Source organism: Ambystoma mexicanum, chromosome 7p (assembly GCF_040938575.1).
Source record: "Ambystoma mexicanum isolate Mex_15411 chromosome 7p, UKY_AmexF1_1, whole genome shotgun sequence".
Lineage (NCBI taxonomy): Eukaryota > Metazoa > Chordata > Amphibia > Caudata > Ambystomatidae > Ambystoma > Ambystoma mexicanum.
Window position 1 is genome coordinate 581,426,139 of NC_090939.1, and position 22,719 is coordinate 581,448,857.

General features: G+C 45.8%; 1 protein-coding gene across 1 annotated transcript in view; it reads right to left on the reverse strand.

Moving 5' to 3' along the window:
- ATP10A (ATPase phospholipid transporting 10A (putative)) overlaps positions 1-22,719 on the reverse strand; it is a 1,364,682-nt gene that overhangs the window by 252,200 nt on the left and 1,089,763 nt on the right. Inside the window, exon 12 of the mRNA XM_069636588.1 lies at positions 12,948-13,074. Within this exon, the coding sequence (XP_069492689.1) occupies positions 12,948-13,074 (127 nt within the window). The remainder of the gene's footprint in view (positions 1-12,947; positions 13,075-22,719) is intronic.

Genomic DNA, 22,719 nt, shown 5'->3' on the forward strand with positions numbered 1-22,719 from the left:
CGAAAAGGCATTTGTTTGTGTCAACTGGTAATTTTACAATTATACATTACTTAAGATGGGCTTTGGCCCGCAATTCTTTAATGTGATAGGTGCCTTACAACATGACATTTCGGCTAAGCTATGGGTCAATGATGTTATGTCTCAGTCTTTCAGACTGTTTAGAGGAACCTGACCAGACTGATTTCACACCTCTTGTTCAATTTAGCCCTTGAGCCATTACTGGCATATATTAGGCAGGAGCGGAACCTAGGTGGTTGGAAGTTAAGGCATAATGAGATAAAAGTCCTGACGTATGCTGATGATCTGGCAGTGGTGTTAACAAACCCAGCTGATTCTGCTTAGGAATATGTTACAAGAGGTGGGGGTGTTGTCAGGCTATAAGGTAAATTGGGGAAAAACTGTGGTCTTTCCGCTGAAAATGATTCCATTAAGTAGAAGGTTGTTGGATTGGGATTGTCAGTGGGCTGATGTTTCAGTGAAGTATTTAGGTGTTTATTTGGTGCGTGATATTAGGAGGACAGTGGAATATAATGTGGACAAATTGAAGGGAACATTATTAAAGGGACATATGTAGATGGGATAGACTGACTCAAGTCTTTGGGCTAAAATCAATGCCATAAAAATGATGTTACTCCCGAAGGTTTTGTATTACATACAATCGCTCCTTCTAAAATTTACAAAGAAGGTGCTCAAACGCATTGATAAGATTTTTATGGATTTTTTGAAGGGAGTGTGTAAAAGACAGAGCATTCCGCAATTTATCATGATCCGAAATGTTAAGGATAGGGGGGTTTGGCTATCCGGTGTTGGAGAATGATTATAAGGGATTCTTATTAAAAAAGGCTTCTTATTATTTTAGGGAGGGGTTCAGATCCCGTTAGGCTTCTGATGGAAAGAGAGAAGTTGAGTCCTTTTCCCCTAGATTGCTTGTTTTCTTATGGGAGGCTACCAAACTCTGGGGCGAAGTTGGAAACATTGGTGGCTACAATTTCTGCCTTAGTCTCATGTATTCAGGGGTGCGGTCAGAACTTGTTTTTTATGATACAGCTTCTATTTGGTCGAATCCGGGTTTGCAGGTTGGGAATAAAATGCTAAATTCAAGGTGTTGGGCTAATAAGGGCATTTTGAAGATAGAGGATGTGTGGAAGGAGGGTAGAACGGCTACCTTTGAGGAGTTGGTGAATCACTCTGGATTGAGTAATAGGGAAATTGAGAGATATAGGTCTTTGGAACATTTGTTGTTGGAGAGGCAACAAATGTTAAGTGAACCAATGTGTAACAGACACCAAGTGTGTGCATTGTTTGGTGCTCTTCCAACCATAGTGTCTACACTTATCAAATTGATGCGTCTGCAGGAATGTATGCAGGTTTCTTGGGAGAGGTTGCGAATGGAGTTGGTGTCACAGCTGGGAAGGTATTTGTCTGAGAATGTGTGGGATAATACTTGGAAGGTGACGGTGAGATCCAAAATGGATTTGAATTTGAGATATATTCACCAACGAATCTTAGGGTGTGTTTACTGGACACCAGTGAAAATGAATGTGAGAGGTTTGGCAGATACAGATTTGTGCTAGGGTTGCAACCGTTCAAGAGGGACTTATAGGCTTATGCTCTGGGAGCGTGAAAGGGTTTTGAACTTCTGGAAGGATGTATTGGATCGAATTGACTTGGTGGTGGGCCTGCCATTTCCTCGAAATTTCATGCCTGTAATCTTCCTTTCAGTTAAAGGTATGTGTGGAAATTTGCAACGCAACCGATTGGATTGACAGGGCATTGTTAATGGCGATAAAGCATATCATGAAAGTGTGAAAATCAAGGAAAAAACTGCATACTGATAGCTGGTTAATAGACATGCGTACACTTTTGAGGTATGAGAGATCTCAAGCGTCTCGACTTCATCGAGAGATTGAGTACTGTGAGAAATGGGAATCCTTTAATGATTTGTTTGGATATGGTGTAGGGTTAGTTCTTGGATATAGTAAGGATATAGGGATTGGGTGAGGGTTGATGTTTTGTTTTGGTTTGTATAGGTTGTTTGTTGTGTCAGGTGTTTGAATTTCGAGTGTGGGGGTGGGAATGTTTTATGTATAGTTATACTTAAATTGAATGTTACTTATCTTTATCTTTGAAAGAATATATTATGTACATTGTTGTTTTTGCTTGCTCTCACTTGTATGTTTCAATGTAATTCTTGGTACAAAAATTAAATAAAGTCGACAAAAAAAGATTATTAATTTGAATACTTACTTTGGTTACTGACATCCCTATACATTGTTTAGCTTTAGTTGCGAGGGCAAGTATAGGCTCTGGACACAAGTTGAACTTACTGAATCAGACTATCCTTTGTTAATCGTTAGTTTATTGAGGTAGGGAAATCCCATTTTACTATAGGGCAAGTTAGGCCTTACACCATCCTGACATTTAAGTTAATAAAGACTTTTATTTGAACTTTGAATCTGTTGTCTGTGTCTTGCTTCATGATGCCTTCACAGTATGGTGCAAGCCCGACGGAGAATGCGGTTATACGACCTAGAGTTTAGACAAACAAGTGAAGCATGCAGGAAAACTGGGACGAGTAGCACAAGTATGGATCCCAAAACCGCACATGAACAGGGAGGGGGGTCAAGGAAGTGTAGGCAATCTATCGACCAGAGGGGGGATTGAAGAGGGAGACCTAAACATGGCCCTTCTTACATCTATCCCACTCATCTCAGCGGCAGAGAAATGAGGTGTACATCATTCCTGGTCCCCTCCATCTCCATCGTTGATGTACCGCAGGGGTGAGAAACCCTATTCACTCAGGACAGCCCTTTAGACCATGTCTAAATGATGCCACTGAAGATGTAGGTTTACAGTCAATGGAGCAGGGAGACTGACTGCAACCATGCAGAAGCTGATGACTTTATGACGGAGACTGTGACATAGGTGCATTAGACGAAGCACAAATGCATCCCTACATGAAGCTACGCAGACACTTAAGATTAAATTGCTTCCAGACACGAAGAACATGCTTATGACCCATGTAGAAAGAGGACAGACACACTCTTGCTATGTAGTAACCACAAGTTGCACAAGAATACATATAAACTGCTTGCTGATGCTAAACACAACTAACATGGGCGGCCATGTAAATCAGAGAGGCAGAAATGCTGATTTTGCAGAGACGTGCCGTTTTGCTTTTCCTTGGCCACGTGGGGAGAACACTTACACTTGCTTTTCCTCAGCCCCCTGGCAAAGCAAGTTATTGGACTCAGACAGGCAAAACAATCACACATAGGCTTGTGGTTAAAAAATTGCTCATTACAGGACCTTTATTCACACAATATATGAATATATGAGCTTGGCATACATAAACATCTTAGATGTTTAGAAATATAGATATAATTGGCTTCACCGTTAGTAAAGAAGTCAAAAACACCTTCATCTTCACCACTATGACACTGCTTAGTCCCTCAGCAGGTAGGCAAAGAGATCACTCATGCCAATGGGGCCTGAGGCAGAGCGTCCACCCTCTCAGTGAGACTTCATCACCCGGGGGTCCGAATTCTAACTAAATCTGACACGCAATGCCCCTCCTTTATAGGGGCATATCCCCGCCCTTCTCAGCTGTGTCTGCCCCCGGCCGAAGAACAGATCACAAGTCAAAGGGACAGAGGGTGGAAATAAACAGTCAGAAGTAGAAAAACCCACTGCCCCTCTCCTCGCATTCATTCCAGAACCCCTTATGCACCTACAGGACGCTCCAACTCCCTCCCCGTATTCATTCTTCAGTGGACAATACAATAACTATTCTCCACAGTAAGTCCACTCAGCAATAATATTTATGTAGTGATGTGACCTTGCTCTGCTTCCGCTACTGAAATGCTTGTTTATTATCCGAGGCCAGCGGAGACACAGGCTTTATTACCGTGATGGGAGATGTGTCCAAAATGGCTGCGCACCGACGCCATGTTGTTCTAGCTCACATTTCGCATAAGCATTACACGCACAGACCAGGCTGTCCGTGCAGCCACTGTGCATATTCATACCAAGGACACCGAGGAAGAAAGCTTCCTATTAGCAGATTGAGATAGGACAACTGCATATGTAAGAGCTGAAAATCCTCAAATACAAGAAGGACAAATCAAGTTTGTGGTCCCTACACACGTGATCTGAACCCGGGAGACGAAGCCTATTCACTCGAGCCAGGCTGAGGCAGTTGTTCCCATCCAACCGAAGGCTGGTTGGATGGGAACAACAAAAGTAATACCAGGTTCAAAGCCTAATGTTCTGCCTAGAGGCCTAGAGGATCGGAGTTGGTACCTTGTTGGGAACATGCAGCACCTTTGGGCCGTTTTCACCACCTTGAATATTTACACTTGGGCTGGTAACTTTTCAAAGCTCCAAGGCGGAGAAGACCCTTGTTGACCAATCCCTGTTCCCCTTTAACGTTAAGCTCACACTTTGTTGCACCACCCAATTGCAGTACACTAACCTGAAATATTTGTAGTTGCAACATTTAGGAAGTTGTCCCAGGAGAAGCCACCAGATTTGGTTCTATCAATCCATGTATTAATACCCTACATGTTATATATGCAGTCTACCTTATTAACCAATCCCATTCCACCTTTGTGGTTTTGTGTGATGTATCATTTTGTGTCGTCACCATGCCTCGTAAATGCCTCAACGAGCCTGTGATTGACGAGAAATTATTGGAGATTGCCGTTTTGTCCATTGCTTGATCCCTGTGCGAGAGTTCTCAAATAAAACAGTAAACTTTTGTTGTATTGTTGGATTCTTGTGTTTTTTTGAGTGCAGGGGATTTCCTCGGCCCAGTTCCTCTTGCTTGTAACCAGGGAGGTTAACAAATCCCTTGCCTACATTCAGGACTGTTAACTAGTACCAGGCCTATTTCTTTTTGCAGGGGCTGAAGAATATCAGGTAATCCTAGTTTATATTCTCATTTGGCCATAACACCACCTGGCATACTTCTGGAACACTGAGATGTCCATAAAAAATCAGGGCCACTTGGCCAAGTGCAATCACTCACTGCACAGCTTTGTTACCTATGCTATAAAGCAGACTCTGTTAACCCACATATACAGAGGAACATTGTGCCCTAGCTGCTCCTTTTTAGGTGATATTCTGCAGGTACTGGTGCTCCTGCAATGGTGCTTTGGGTAGCATATTTACTCTTCCCAGTCTGCCTCTTTCTTGGGGGGGGGGGGTTGACATTGTCCAAGGGTGGTTTAGGTATGCCACCCTGGATCTGTGCATTTTTCCACTCACACAGTAACTCACAGTCATCCTGACTCCCACTGTCACCATATGGCTAGACACTGTTCTAAAGACTTGCATCCCCAAACACGGTCTGCTTAAAACACACCTCTGCTCCTGTTATTGAGAAAGGATGCAAGAGTGGTCTTAAGGGATTCTGCAGCTCTGCAATTATCCGTCTTAATGCAGAGGATTTCTCCACTTCCTTGGCATTTCCCACAACAGTTTACCATTGCAGTGGTACACACTGTGCTGCTCACACGATCTGTGAACTAGTGAGCCTGCAACCTGTGGGAGCTCCCAGGAGTAAACTGCATTGTGGAGACCAGCTTGCCCCAACCCATCACATGCATCCATTTAAAAGGCTGTCAATTGTTCCATGTGTTTACATCGACCACAGCGGGTTTGTGGTCTTGTAGTTCGACTCTTGTGTAAGTAGACTTTTTTCATTTTTTCAAACCGATATCCACTATGCTGTAAAATATGCTTAACAACGTTGCATACGCAGAACTTCTATGTTGGGTACTATTAACAATCAAATTGCACTAATGTGCTAAATGTTCCACTTTTTTTCCCAAAGTCTGTGCACGTAGCCCACTATAGATGAGTCTGAGTACAATTGATACGGAAGTTGCTAATCATGTGTGCACAAAATTACATTACTACAAGGACTGTGTGCTAATATCTTGAATATCTTTTGTTCCACACATCTGACAGTGAGTTCTGTCTGCACTGAGACCCTGGAAAGCGAACCCATGCAGTGCATTTCCCTGGACAACAAACCTAATAAAAAACCATAACGTGGGACGCATATAGTTAGGAGAGTGATCAACAGTTAATACCACAGTTCATATTCTTCCTAAATAGCCTCTCCTCATCCTCGAAAGGGCAGAGCAACATGGCAGCACATCTTGCGTGCCAGCGTGACCGTTTCTGGAATGGTGTGCACCAATGACCACAATGGGCCAAATATATCTGGATCCCTTCAATGGAATTTCAACAAGATCACTGTTTGTACCTCTACCAGGAAAGACTAACTGTCACTATGAACACAGCCACCACCATGAGAAATGCACTTTTCAACAGTCACCAAAGTATGCACTCTTAGGACTCCTAAAGTATAACTGTGGCAGAGCAGAAGCCCATCTCCAGTGTACTGTCTGACACAAACTCCACTCACTGTGAGAGCCCAAACAGCTGAAAAGAGCCAAGATCCATTCACCACTCCACAAACCTGAGAGTCTACTGCATAGCAGCTGAATAGCTACAGACTAAACATCCAAGCTGCCTTCACAGCCATGTTGGGACATGCCTGCACCAACCTCTCCATCACAGTCCTGGAGCACAATCCACCACTCCGTCATCTGAAGACAGAGATGAGAATAAACCTAAATGTAAGAAGGGATGTTGTAGGTAGTCTTTACAACTCTTTGGAGGGAGGTAGCGGTGTCAAACTGTAGGATGTTCTCCTTTATAGCTGGCTCTTAGTTTCCAATGTCAGCATTTGAGGTATTGTAGGTGGTAAATATGCAGTAAACCAAGCAACACAATATGCAAAAGAAATACATCTATTCTTCATCTTCAGTAGATTCAGTTTAGATAGTGTGATGAATTAAGGGAATGTGTCCCTTCTGCCCAAGGGGAGCACCGCCTGTAAGGGTAGGGAGGCGAGCATGCTCCACAACACTCTCCCTAGGGGTCTAGGCAAGGGGACCACACTGGAAGAGACTCCCCCAAGGATTTGCGTTCCCGTTAGGACCTCCCTGGAACCCTCCAAGTGATGGCTTATATGGACTTGTGTAACATCAAAATGTTATCACTTTCGTGAAGATAAAGTGAACCTACATTATCAGCGACAAGAAACTGAGGCTATCCCTTTAAATCAAATTCTCCAATGGACTGTGCTGAGGAGACTGAAAAGGGATGAGATGGAAGAGAACCAAGAAAGAGTGGCGGAAAGGAGAGGTTGAGAGAACCAGGAGAAAAACCCTGTATGGAGCCCAGCGTTAGGAGTTGGGGCCGTCACAGAATACAGAGCATGCGTAAACTAGAGCATCTCCGATGCAGTGCGAGAAATGATGGAAGACCGGCATGTGAGAGCAGACGAAATCCGAAAACAGTGCAACAGAGAGTTCAGTAGTGGTGGGACCACAAAGCAACGTGGTGGGCAGTCCACCCGTACGACGATGCTGTGAAGAGGTGGATTATAATTGGAAGTTGAGCAACCAAAATATTCAAGAGGAGAGCCATATACAAGAGGGTCTCCAGCCCTTCAAGAAGGAGAAGGAACCGAATCACAACTAAGATAATCTCGAAGAAAGTGGGACGGAAAAATAACAGTCACCTAAAAGAACTGCAGAACTTAATCCAGAAGATAACCAGAGATTATTTATGAATAAACTATTGAATGGAACAACAGAGTAAATAAAACCCTGTAACAAAAAACAGCAACCAGGAGAAGGGGGCCCTTCTCCTGACCTTAGTTATATTAGTGGTAGGGTCAGATAGCTTAGATTTGGAATGTGGACATAATTGTTTTGGACATTCATAAGGACAAGCAACTTAGTTAGTAAAATAGGTAGGGAACACCGCATAGGGAAAGACAGGCCTTATTTTAGTTTAAATTAACTGTATGGTGCAAATGTCTTCACAGCATCCGCATCCTCCTGATGCTCCACAGTAGTTATGCAAGAGATAAACAATGTGATCATCCATACAAACTCTTGGCAGTTTCCAAGTGTCACTTATATAAAACACTGACTCTCTCAGTGCTTGTATCACGCACACGGCCAGCATAGCACAATCATCAACTGGAAAAATGTCAAACACCACTGTTACTATGACAGACACCACAATTACGGTATACAACGCTTTATGACCTCGGTTCGCAAGGTGCACTCTCTTAGGCAAATGCAGCATCACCTGCTTGGAGTCCTCCAACATTGCTGGCAGCCATTTTCCTTTTGGCACGAGGTCCACTTGACACTGTGGGTTTATATTACGGGCTGGCCTTAGTGCCATTTACAGAATGAAGCAGACTAGACCCACACATTTCTTTGCATTAGAAAGTTTACATAGCTGATTTTTATAGGTACTGAAAATGGTAAAACTATATTTAACCAATACAATTGTGTATTTAGAGCGGTTTCTAGAGAGTGACTGATGTCACTGTTTTTCAACTCCAAATTGCACGTAATGCAGCATTATATTTCTGTAAACTATCAGTCTTGCTTCAAAGTATGGAATGCATCTTATAATACAGTATTAAGTATCTTGATATCATCCATTATTAACACAGTTAGATCATTTCACGAATTCATCAAATAGTAACACAGTTTGTCTTGAGTATGGTTTGTCCATAGTCAGATGGCAATGTCTGCTTGCAGCCGACACGTGTTTCGATAACCGGTATACACACTGAATGCTATTACATGGGGACACAACACTTTGCTAACCTGAAACTGCCTGCCAATTCTTTAATTCACCTCCAGTACCAATTTCTCCTGGAGTTAATGGTAACACCAAAAACAGATGCATGACTAGCACCTAGAATGGGGATATTTGTAAGATGGGCCACAAAACTGTCAAAAGTATTTTGCAAATGCGGGATAAGAACCACTACCAGCCGAGATATGTAAAGACAACCTAAAAGCAGCCAAATTATAAGGAATTTGGGACTGCCTGTCCATCAGATGCCTGATCTATGTTCCATGTTTTCTGTCTGTTTCCTATGATTTTTCTGTGAAGGAAAAGACTAAGTATGGCCAACTTAATCACACAGCCGCTCTCCGTTATACCCAGAACAAAGGGTTATGAAGTTAGAAAGACTTTCTTCAAAATATTCCTCTATATAGGCAAAAGTGCTTGTATCCAATTTCAAAAATGATAGTCCAAAAGAGTCCAAGTTAAAGATGAAATGAATAATGATTTATCAAAAATTATTGATAAGAGCACAACACTAATGAAATCTTAGTGAGGCTGCAGCTACACATCACATGAGAAGTATCGACTTAATATGCCAATGCATTTCGCAGTATGCAAACGCCTTCATCAGGGCAAGTCTCTATGCCGGTATGTAGCCAGTGTAGCTTTTTTTGGAATGTCATGCGTGTCAGTAACACCCGTGGTCCAATAAAGGACAGCGGTCAAAATGGCTTTCTGTGAACGCAGCACGGCCGTGTAACGAGCCGTCTACACGCTGCAGTGCCCACTTATTCCTTTCCCATGCTTTTTCTGCCTGCACCAAATTCCGAACTTGGTATGTAACGGCAAACTTCTTTTTCCTTGATTTTGGAATTGCTGATTTTGATCTTTTCTTTCAAAAATACATGATTAAACTATCAGCCTTGAAAACGACCTGTGATCGAAACACGTCTCGACTGTATGCAGGCATTGGCTGCAAGCAGACATTGCCTTCTGATTACTAACAAACCATATTCAAGACAAATTGTGTTACTATTTGATTACCTAACTGTGTTAATAGTGGATGATATCAACCTACTTAATACTGAACAGTAGATATTTTGATGGCCACATGCGACTCGCCAACCAAACACAGAAACTCACTTTTTTGGTGGCTGGGTTAGAGCCTTCTTGTGTTGGCGGCGCTGCGGGCTAGAATTCCTATATGCCTTATATCTTTTTGAGAGCCAGAGCGCACCTACCAGAGAAACTACCCTCAACTGTTTTAACCATACATTAGACACTTGACTTTTATTAACAACATATTGATTACTAGACCTAAATGTAGATGATATAAAATTCACCAATACAAAAGCCACTATGGTCTTAAAGCTGATACAATGTCTCGAATAATGATGAACTACATTTTATAAAAATGTTATATACACTAGGAATAGACTGAATGGGTATAAAAAGAAGCATACGTACTGGGACAGACACAAAACTGATGAAAAGAACATTAAATAAGAAAACGTGCACTCACAGATGTCTTGATAGTGCTTTTCATTAAGTAAAAAAAGAGTGGAGGATAAAAATCAGAGACCGGGGTGTCTCTTCCAGGGCTCGTCTGTGGTGTACAATGGGATGTTAGATGAGGTAAGGATACCTAGCTAGGCTTGCCGTGGTTGAGTGTGCAAGTTTAAAAGAAAGAATTAGAAAGAGCAACTGTTGGTTAAATCGTAGTGATTACAGCCTTGAGGGAGGCAACCTCAGCAACATTTCTGTAAAGTTTAAAGAAAATGGTGGGGGTTGGGGGGTGGGAGGCCGAGGCAGGTGGGTGGTGAGGGAGGGTGGAAAGAGAAAAGATGGCAGAAGGTAGAAAAGATTAAATGAGAATTGTGAAGGAAGAAAGGTTGCATGTAGATGTAAGCAAAACAGTGAAACGGATTACAAAAGGGAACACAACGAGTACTGACAAGGACAGAACAAGACACAGGGGGGGGGGACAAAAGAAGAAGAAAACTCATAACCTAGGGGAGGCATATCGTCGTGCCCCACTGTAACCACCCAGCCTACTAAAACAAAAATTCAGCTTAGTAATAGGTATGCCTGCAACTGCCGTCCACCTTAGAATAACACCCGCCCCCCCCAAAAAAAAGTATGGGCTAAAAACGAACTCAAATATGCAAAACACACATCCACTAGACTTACAATGAGAGGAAAGACACTGAAAGCAAAGACACGGTAGACAATGAAAAAAAAGAGGAATGCAGTGCAATGCCTCCTGGGAAATGAAGACGGGCACAGGTGTAACAAGCATTGGCAAAGCCAACAGTTTGGGCTTTTGTGTAGGCACGGGAAAGGCACTTGCCAGACACAGCCATAGTGATATTAACTGTTTTTTTTTATGGTAGCAGGTGCAAAATGGAGCAAGTACCTGGGCATCTACTGGCTGGCAAATGCCTAATACTTATACACAAGCCAAAACTGTTGGCTTTGCCAATGCTGGTTTTTTACGGGACTTCATTAAAGGACACACAGAGTGCTTATAAATTGAGTGGCTGAAGGCAGACACAGCAAGACATTTTTATTACACCAGTAGTGGGTGCACAACTCCAATTAAGTCATTAAATCTCAGAAGACTGCTTTGAAAAAACACTATAAGCACCCTGAGTGTAAAGCATGATCGCAAGGCTTGATTAAAGCGAGCTCAAAGGGTTCCCATGAGGAGGTGTTTTGGGTGGGGAGAGGTGGAAATGGCCACAGAGATTAGCAGGGCCAGTCAATGGGCAGGCAAATAAGCAAACACCTCCAGGTTGCGTGTACCTCCTCGTATGCATTCATTCCTATCTGTACTCTAATGCAATAGTTTCGGCTAATACCCCAAACTAAAAATGGCTTTCAAAGCATCACAAATATGTTTTCCATTTCCTATCTAAAGTTTATAGAAAATATCAGATGTCTGAAGAATAAAAAGACCTCTTATGACATTGGTAAGCTGGGCAAACCAAGAACAAGAGTAAGCAAAATGTGAACAGTCACAAATAGAGGTTTTAGGCCATACCTGCCCTTATGAATACGCATGACCTCATTTAGCAGGCCTACTTTAGCCTGAGAGTTGGTGGTGATATACAAACATACATGCATCTATGTCTCATGGGAGAAAACATAAGGGGAATGTTCTAGCAATGTTTTCAAAAGCTTACAAACCTCACTGCCACAGGGAACCTCAAACATATGCCCTTTAAAAGATTCACTTTGGACTCTGAAGGAATGTCAAGTATAGCCCCATGATGCCAACCTCTGCAAATCCCAGCTAGGGATCGGTGGCAGGAAGAGCACCCTGGGACACCCCACCGCAGTGGTTCCTGGCATTATCTCGCATCAAACTTCAAAATATGCCAAATGCAGTCCTAATCCTAGTCAAACTACATCCAATAGCAATATTTGCAAAAATGTGTGAGTCACTCTACTGAGAACGAATGCAGTCACATCTGATCTGTGGGACGGCTCACAAGCAGTCTACAACCATGTGTTAGCTCATTGTACCTTCCACAGAGGAGAACCCCCATTTGCATATCAGTCTAGTCCCACCCACAAGGTCAGCCTAGCACCGAAATGCCAGGCAATTCTCCTCTGAACAAGAGTACCACCAGGAACACCAGACGTGTTTTTCTGCCTTGTTGGCCTTCATCAGGGAGGTGAAGCTGAGCCTCTTTCAGCACAGTGAGTAACACAGAATAGCATGCGGAAACCGGAAGATGGTTGTAAAACCCTGTGTTCATTTCAACAGAACGTCACTTCCAGTGGAATTCTGCAGAACAAATGCTCATAAATAGCGATGTACAGATGTTCCACTGGAGATTGATGCTTGCTAATTTGCTTGATCTTTCTAAAATGTCCGAATCTGCATTATAAACTGGTCATGAACTTCGAAATTAAATTAACCATTAACCATCCATATTTTTAAGCAACCAGGTGCATGAAATGAAGAATCTGAAATGATAGTAGAGAAAGCATTAAAGGATTCTGATGTTGAAGGCGCTTGCAATGAAAACACATCAAGTATTTTGGTTCAGCCAATATCAGGTGCACATTTAATCAAAACCAGGACAGCAGTGCTTTTCTGTCAAGCGAAAGAAGTTATATTCTCCTTCAGAAACATGGTCGTGACCAATTAACGTACTTTAAAAAAAACAAAAAACAAGTGAATTATTCATCAAAGCTTTGATAATGAGCTCTGCTCGAGACATACATCGTATACCAAGCAAGCGCAGGCGCTGCGTTACCTAGAAGATGCAGGTTCGTTTCCAGGCTGATGGCCGACTGGAAGAGCAGATCCTCACGATTCTCAATGGAGGCCTCCGCCTGCAAGTGACCTTTCAACCAGCAAGCATAATCTTCTTTCCTTAGCACCTATTCAAAATGTAATGCAGGGTTAGCTTAAAAGAGGTTTCTCAAATATATGCTAAATGAAGCAAAATAGATGCACTGTACAGAATTTACCCACTGAGCTATATAAATGGGACCCCAAAAAACAGATGTGTGGGATTCAGGCCAAAACACTACATCTTACTTTGGCTCAAATTGTAAAAGTTTATTTATAAAGCACTCAAACCCACGGGCATAAGCGCTATCAGTAGAAGAGAGAAGAACAAGTTACTCTCTTACCTGGTAACGTTCTTTCGATGGGTCTATGACAGGTAATCACCACAGCTGTGCTACTTTGGAAAATCTTCGGCGTCTGCGTCCTGCATCGATGATGTCGATACACTGTCCTCGAGGGCCTCCATCGAGCCGACGTCACCGGATGTTATAAGTAGGACGCACAACACCCTTAGCCTCAGTTGTAGTGTTTTCCCAGAACGTGTGGCACCAATCTTCTGCCAGTATGACCACAGAAAGTCTTGCGGAAACGTAATCTGCAATCGCATAAGAAATTCTGTAGCGGGGAAGGTAGGGAGGGAGCGATATGGAATACGTCGTCGACCATCCCTTCAAAAGAACATTACCAGGTAAGAGAGTAACTTGTTCTTCGAGGGGATTGGGTCCTCCGACGTATTCCATATCTATGACAGACTCCCAAAGCAGTACCAACGTATGTAGGAGGGAAAAGAATTTAGAATATAGAAATTTAGAATGCCCAATCAAATTGCAGAGTAAAGGACCGCCTTGCCAAAGGCCATATCCTGCCCATGGATAGAATCTAGGGAGTAGTGTCTAACAAAAGTATGGACCAAATCCCAAGTGGCTGCTTCACAGATGTTACGAATAGGAACACCCCTCTGCAGGGCAGTAGAGGCAGCCATACCCCTAGTAGAATGGGCCCGTAAGCCTACCGGAGGGTCCTTACCCGCCAAGCAGTAACATTCAGAAATTGCTAAAATAATCCATCTAGACAAAGTCTGCTTAGTAACAGCTTGTCCCGAACGCCTTCCAGCATAACCAATAAAGAGCTGATCGTCCACTCTGACCCGGGCCATGCGTGAAATGTAGAAACTTAAAGCTCTCCTAGGATCCAACCTATGGAGCCTCTCCTCGTCCTTACCAGGATGCGGAGGAGGACAGAATGCCGGAAGAATGACCTTCTGGCTTAAATTAAATTCCGATACAACTTTCGGAAGAAACGAAGGATGGACTCTAAGGACAACCCTATCCTTATGAAACACCGTGAAGGGTGGCTTAACAGAAATTGCCTGCAACTCACTCACTCTGCGAGCGGAAGTAAGCACAACTAAAAATACAGTTTTAAGGGTAAACAGTCTCAAAGGACGGGAATGTAAAGGCTACAACTTTCGGAAGAAACGAAGGACGGACTCTAAGGACAACCCTGTCCTTATGAAACACCGTGAAGGGTGGCTTAACAGAAATTGCCTGCAACTCACTCACTCTGCGAGTGGAAGTAAGCACAACGAAAAATACAGTTTTAAGGGTTAACAGTCTCAAAGGACGGGAATGTAAAGGCTCAAATGAAGCACCCATTAGGAATTTTAGAACAAGGTTCAAGTCCCAACCGGGCACCTGGAAAGGTGACGTGGAAACACGTTAGTGAGCCCTTTCAAAAACAGAGAAATTAAAGGAATTTTGAAATAAGAACACTCCTCAGACGAGCACTTAAATATGGACAGCGCCATCAGGTAACCTTTAATGGTACCCACTTGCAGGCCCTTGTGGGCTAAAGAAAGAAAAAAAGACACAACCACAGGAATGTCACATGAAAAAGGATCCACATTCTTAACTCTGCACCAGTCGCAGAACTTTCTCCAACGGCAACGGTACAGGGACTTTGTTGCAGGCCGTCTGGCCGAAAGCAACACCTCCATCACATCTTCAGGGAGGTCCCAATCCTTATACCTCAACCTTTCAGAAGCCAAGCGTGAAGGTTGAGGGATCTGACCTCTGGATGGAGAACCTGACCCCCCCTCCCGTGAGAGCAGATCGTCTCGGTAGGGAAGACGACTTGGAGGGCAGATGGACAAGTCGAGAAGGTCTGGGTGCCACGTTCTCCGGGCCCATGCCGGAGCAATGAGGATCATCCGGGAACCGAACCTCCGTAAACTCCGCAGCACTTGCGGGATGACGGGGACTGGAGGAAACGCGTACAGCAGTGGGAAGGACCACTCCACCACGAACGAGTCCCCCAAGGATCCTCTTGGAGGAAATTCCCACGAGAAGAACCTTTCGCACTTCTGGTTGACACTGGAGGCAAAGAGCTCCACTTGTGGGGTCCCTCAAGGGCAAAGATCTCCAGGAGAACCTCCCGAGCCAGCTCCCACTCGTGACAGATTGCGCTCTGCCTGCTCAGAGCGTCCGCCGTCTCGTTTTCGTCTGCGGCCAGATGAACTGCCGAAATCAAAATTTCCTGCTGGATGGCCCAGAACCAGAGCTGCATCGCCTCCCTGCACAGAGGAAGTGACCCTACCCCCCCTCCTTTTTGTTGAGGTAGTCCATGGCCACTGTGTTGTCCGTCAGAATCAGGACATTCTTCCCTCGCACAGTCGACAGAAAAGCCTTCAGGTCAAGCCTGACGGCCCTCCGCTCCAACAGATTGATATGGAGTCTGGACTCCGACGGAGACCAACGACCGCTGACTATCAGCTCGTTGGCATGAGCTCCCCATCCCGTGAAGGATGCGTCCGTCATGATCATCACCTCTGGCCAGGGTAGCCAAAATGGAGCCCCCTTCATCAGATTGCCTTCGATGGCCCACCACAGAAGGTCCTGGGCGACCGAGGGCGGCACCTGAACGGGGTCTGACATCCTGCCGGAGGACTGGGACCACTGTATCTTGAGAGCCCATTGAAGAGATCTCATCTGCAACCTGTCCTGTGGCACCAGAAGAATGCAGGATGCTATGAGGCCGAGCAACCTCAAGAACTCGAACGCAGGGAGACTCTGGGCATGTTGAAACTTATGCACCATCTGCTGAATGTGATGAGCCCTCACCTGGGGAGGGAAACACTGCCCCAGGGATGTGTCGAGCACTGCTCCGATGTACTGGAGCTGCTGGGTTGGCATCAAGTGGGACTTCTTTAAGTTGAAGGAGAAGCCCAGCTTGTGAAGTGAGTGGCAGATGACTGACAGATGATCCAGGACTTGCTCTGGAGAGCACGCCCTGATCAACCAATTGTCAAGGTAGGGGTAGACATGAATCCCCACTTTCCTGAGATACGCTGCCACCGCCACCATGAGCTTGGTGAAACCCCTCGGGCGGAGGTCAATCCGAATGGCAGGACCCGAAACTGAAAGTGCGAGTCGCCAACCGCGAACCTCAGGTACTTCTTGTGCTTGGGATGGATCGGCACATGAAAGTAAGCGTCCTTGAGGTCGAGAGACACCAACGAGTCCTGAAGTTGAAGGGCCTGGAGGACTTGAGAGAGAGTAACCATCTTGAACTTGTCCTTCCTGAGGAGCTTGTTCAGACCACGCAAGTCCATGATGGGTCTCACTCCCCAGTCTTTCTTCGAAATCAAAAAATAAGGGGAATACCATCCCTTGTTCCTCTCCGCTACAGGCAACAGTTCTATGGCGCCTTTCTCCAGCAGGGCTTTGATTTCCTGCGCAAGGAGCGGATCCGGACTCTTCAAAGAGAGATTCCCTGGTGGATTGTCGTCTGGCCTCTGCCGGAAAAGAATACAGTAGCCGTGGGCTATGATCTCCAGAACCCACACATCTGAAGTAATGGCACACCATTCTACAAGATGCTGCGCCAGCCTTCCCCCAACCGGCGAACCATGGACATGGCCTCATGACTGAGCTGAAGCGGCTGCGGCATTGCCTGAGGGTAAAGAGGAAACTGCCCGAGCGGCCTTGGCACCTCGAGTACATTGCTTTCCACCTCTGGTACTCCTACGGTGGCCCCTTTGACTTGCAACTCCTCTCCATCTACCAAAGGTAGAGTAATATCGAAAGGAACCTCCCCTCCATTGCTGTCCCCTAGGACGAAGAGGCAGAGGTTGGCCAACTGCAGCGCTCAACGATTTCGCTGCAGCTTTGGAGGTCTGCAACCTCTCAAGGCTCTCGTCAGCCTTGCTGCCAAAAATATGTTCACCATCAAAGGGCATGTTGAGAAGCCGGACTTGTACATCAGGAGCAAACCCAGACTTCTGCAACCACGCAAATCTGCGCATTACGGTGCTCGCCGCCATGGAACGGCTGACACAATCTGCCATGTCCAGACCCGAACGATTCACACATGGCATACTTGCCATCCTGAACAAGAGCAAGAAAGCCATCCCGTTCCTCCCCTTCGGGAATATGTTCAGCCGCCAACGAGACAATACCAGAGTGTGAGTGAAATGTGCTAAGGCACACACGGAGTTGGCCACCTTTAAAGCCATACCCCCTGAAGAAAACACTTTCTTCGCCCAGCCATTAAAACGTTTGTCGTCCCTATCAGGAGGGATGGTAGGGTATGACGCCTGTTTTGCCGGGGCCGTATGCGCCTGCACCACCAAACTCTCCGGAGTGGGGTGCGTAGTCAAGTAGCTGGGGTCGCTACTGGCTGGACGATATTTCTTCGGCAAAGACTTGCTCACTGCCGGGAGACTCTCCGGAGCAGTCCAAGCCGCCACCACCCTTCTTTGCAATGCCATATGGAATGGCAGTACTGGGTCAGTTGGTGGACCTTGGTAAAGGAGATCCGTCAGGTCATCCTGCAGAAAATCCACTGGTGGCGCAGACCACCCCAAGTATTCTGTTACCCTCGACATAAGGCGCTGGTACGAGGACTCGGCGTGCGTGCCAGGCTCAGGCTTACCGAACTCAACCTCCGGAGAGGTGTACAGACCACTGGTGTCGTGCAGCGACTGACGCAGGTCTTCAATCTGGCTATGACCAGACAAATTCTCGTCAGGTACCTCATCAGGAACCAAACCTCCTTCCTCAGACCCTTCTTCCACCTCAGAAATATAATCCAGAGGCTAGAATGGGGGCACAGAAAATGGGACAAAGACATTTTTCGACTTGGCCAGAGCCTTTCTAGGGGGTTCCACCGTGCCACGGGGTACCTCCGACAAGACAGCCTAGAAAGGCGTTGAGAGTCGACGGAATCGGCATCGACGGTGGTGCCGACGGCTTTGACACAGTCCTCGAGGGCACAGCCCCGAGTGTGTCCTTCGACAGTCTGGGCGCCGATGGCGTCTACGGCTTCCTTGGAGGCGGAGCCTCGAGAGAGTCCCTCGATGCGTCGATGTCTTCTTCGAAGACCTCACAGGCTCCGACGGTCTTGAGGGCGTCGAGGACCGGGACCTGGAGCGGGCATGTCTAGAGCTATCCACCTTGTCCGATAGAGACCTAGAAGGTACTCGATGATCGCGCCGACCACCCGAGCCCGAAGGCGTGCGAGTGGTGGCTCTAGCACGGTCACGGCCGGCGTCTTTCCATGGCGTGGAAGGAACGGAGCCCTGCGACTGAAAAATCGCCATCATCTCCTGCTGAAATTAATCCCATTCCGCAGGAGTGGAATGCTTGTAGGGACAAGCAACCCGCCGACGGGCTGAGACCTCGGACGAGGACGGGGACTGATGACGGTGCTTCCGTGAGTGCCTCGAAGAGGCAGAGGAATGGCGGGACCCACTCCGGGACCGAGAACCCCCAGACTTATGCTGACGATGCAGAGAGTCGCCCCTCGAATCGTCAGTCGAAAGCCCAGTGTAATTCAACTTCCGGGGCTTGGCCACCATACCGACAGAATCTTGCTCCCGCAAGGCCGTCGAAGTTAACGACTGGCAATCGTCCCAATCATCCGTGCATGGTCCTCACCGAGACACCAGAGGCAGGCATCGTGCAGATCCGTCAGCGACATCTTGGAACCGCAGTCCCGACACTTCTTGAAACCCGGCCATGGGGTAGAAGAAGATGAAGACATCATGGAAATCTTCACAAACAAACAGGTTCGAAGAACCGAAAGAATAGAACTCAGAAGAACTGAGGCGTGCTGAGATCTCCGAAGCGTACACGTTCGCGGAAAAACGGAACTGAGGCTACGGGCGTCGTGCGTCCTACTTCTAACATCTGGTGACGTCGGCTCGACGGAGGCCCTCGAGGACAGCATATCGACGTCATCGACGCAGAAAATTTTCCGAAGCAGCACAACTGTAGTGATTACCGGTCATAGATATGGAATACGTCGGAGGACCCAATCCCCTTGAAGAAGCAGTTTGCAGTGTCACACATTATCATCAGGATAGGTGTAGCTGGAACAGATGTGTTTTTAACGTTTTCCTGAATGTACCCAAGTCGGATTCTGACCCGAGATGGGGCGGTAACGTATTCAACATTGTAGTGTCTTTTATGGATCCATGCAAGGCACTTGAAGCACAGAAGTCTCTCTACCACCAGCAAAACTAAGTCTGAAACTGGGGGAGATCAGCAAAATAAGAAAAATATACATACATCGACTGTAAGGTTTTCTGCCTAGCACAAACTCTGAAAGATTCAAGCAATAACTGTTCGATCTAACTCATGTTTGAGATGCTTCTCCTTCAGCCAAGTAATGCAACCTGATGCATACCTGCAAGGTATGCAACCGGATATATACCTGCAGGGTATGCAACCAGCTATATACCTGTGAGGCAATGTAACCTGCTTTGTACCTTTGAGGTATGGAACCTGATTTATACCTGCGAGATATGCAGCCTGACATATATAGATCTGCAAAGTATTCAACCTGATATATGCCTGTGGGGTATGCAACCTGATATATACCTGCGAGGTAGGTATGCAACCTGATGCATACCTCCGAGGTAGGCAACCGGATATTTACATGCAAGGTATGCAACCCAATATATACCTGCGAGGTATCCAACCCAAGATAAACCTGCGCGGTATGCAACCCAATATATACCTGCGAGGTATGCAGCCCAATATATACCTGCGAGGTATGCAACCCAATATATACCTGTGAGGTATGCAACCCAATATATACCTGTGAGGTATGCAACCCAATATATACCTGTGAGGTATGCAACCTGATATATACCTGCGAGGTATGCAACCTGATATATACCTGCGAGGTATCCAACCCAAGATAACCCTGCACGGTATGCAACCCAAATTATACCTTCGAGGTATGCAACCCAATATATACCTGCGAGGTATCCAACCCAATATATACCTGCGAGGTATGCAACCCAATATATACCTGCGAGGGTTGCAACCCAATATATACCTGCGAGGTATGCAATCTGTTGTAAACTTGCAATGCTATGCTAGGAATTTATCAAATAGAAACTTAACTCGGAAGCAGCAAATGGCTGGGCAATTAGTGGGTGCCAGGTACATAAAGTGTGAGTGGGTAATAGAACGTGCACATCCATATTAAGAGGCTGGTCACCCCTTTCCCAATGTGCGGAAGTGAGGCAAATCCGAGGTGATTATGTAAAACAGGGATTCTGTCTTTTTTCACTACATGTTATCAAATTGAACTTTCTGTACATGTTTCCCGAAAATTCGAATCGCGTTAAGGAAAACAAGGAAACATGCAAGCATGGGGGGGGGGGGGTTGGAGGGAGTAGGCAAAGTGTGTGTGGCCTAAGAGGGATGGAAAGTGAAAATATAATAACATTGGGTTTGAGATGGTACTCCCACCCCACCCCACCCCACCCCTCAATAAACGTTCACACCACTTTACAGAAGATTGGTACAATTTACACTGCTAATTCAAAATGTAAACCGCTTTTATATGCAGTCTTCATATGGCATACCCATCATACGGACACCCCTCTCAGTGGATCATTAAGAATCTTAGTAAATATGATTGGGTTCAGTGCATGCACTGGTTGGCTTGCAAGAAGTCTGCACCTATCTAGTATGGGACATGGGGTAGGTTTAAAGCAACCCAAATCTATCTCCCTTAACTGCCCAGGACATGCTGCAAAACAGCTTTAAGAATTGTTTAAACTTCTAGGGGAAATGATTTGGTTGGGAAGAGCCTAGCGATACCTTATTTTATATTTGTGCTGCTTAAAGATACGCCGAAGTTTTCTGTAACAAAACATCTGATCACTCAAACAGTATGTATTGGAAAACAAGGTGCATTTAAAGCACAGAGTTGATATAAGATTTTGATATCAGACATTTTCCTTTAAATTTAAAGTATTGTGTTTCATACGCACTGTTAGGGAGAATTCTCTGTAATGGCTAATTTCCCAAACCTAGTGAGTCCCCCAGCAGCTTTGCTGGATTTTTGGGGTTTATTTTTTTCTCCTGCTAAGAGTGAGACTCTTTTCCTCCCACTCTTAGACATGATTTGAGGTGTTCCTTTGACTTTGTATGTGTTTTATGGGCTATGGGGTCCTTTACCCGATAGGGCTTCATGTGTTTTTGCTATGGGGGTTACACAGCACCCTCCGTGCCGTAATCCAGGGATGTCGTAGCGACCCCCAAACATAGACTCCATACCCTGGGACTGACTACTGTCTCCCAGGGCATGTAAAGTCACCATTGGCTTTACTAGTCTTAAATTGTGAACAGAACCAGTGCAAACCATCATATTGTGGACGTACTGGTCGGGGCAATTCGATTGCCCCGGGGTCTGTTGTTCGAGGGGGCACTGTCCAGTCCCCCCGACTGAGTTTTGGCTGGTGGCAGTGGATACTACTTTTTATATTCGACCGCGAATATATTCCTATGGGATTTTCCCATTTTTTCGAGGCAACCACTTTTTTTAAATACAGTCTCGAACATACCACCGGTTTATTAAATTAATATAAATTCACCGGTTGGTATTTTTTGCCAAAACTTGGTTCCAAAATGGCATTTGTGTTCGCTTCTGTGACTCCAACCCAAGTCCAGCACTTTGTTCCACTTTTTGGCGGGCTTCTCCACAGAAGCATCCAAAAGTGGTGCCGTTCTGTCTGGGTACCACAGGGGGTGTGGGAGGAGGTTTAGGCACCCTGGACTGAGTTGCCTCAGCAACTCAAGTCGCACTCTTGTGTGATTGGCCCAGGCGGCTCACCACTTAGCATGTTTGAGTGACAGCTAGGCTGAATGAATGGGGGGTTTCTGCATAAAAGCAGGGCTTTGGGGACTGGGACTTCAGACGTCGCCACAGGACCTAAAGAATCCGAGGAGGGAGAAGCCGAGCCGACCTGCAACGATGACACCACCGATGGAGCCCTGCTGAACCGTCTCACCACTTTTCCCGACAGAGGAGATCTCCAGCCCGGAGAGTCTTCTTCCTTTGACTGGTGGGGATAACCAGTTTGCCCGTCTTTTCACCTTCCTGGACCATCTCGTGGTCGCCTTGCCCGTGCCAAGCACCCCGGCAACCGGAATACCACGGTTTACCACTACCGCGAAGAAAAGGGTAGGACTTTGTAACCGGGAAACTCTGCGGCTGGTTTCTTCCCTGGCAGTGCAATGACCTTCAGCTTTCCTCCACGTTGAGACCTCCTCTTCCTCTGGACAAAACACCGACTTGCACCCGCTGCCAGGAACAACTGCCCCCGCTGGAGCGTTCTTCCCATTTTCAGGTACTGTGTCCCGCCTGGCTTCCCTTGCGACAGATCGTTCAGGGTGACAGTAAATCCTCGACTTTGTAACCTGGGTTAGCCTGGG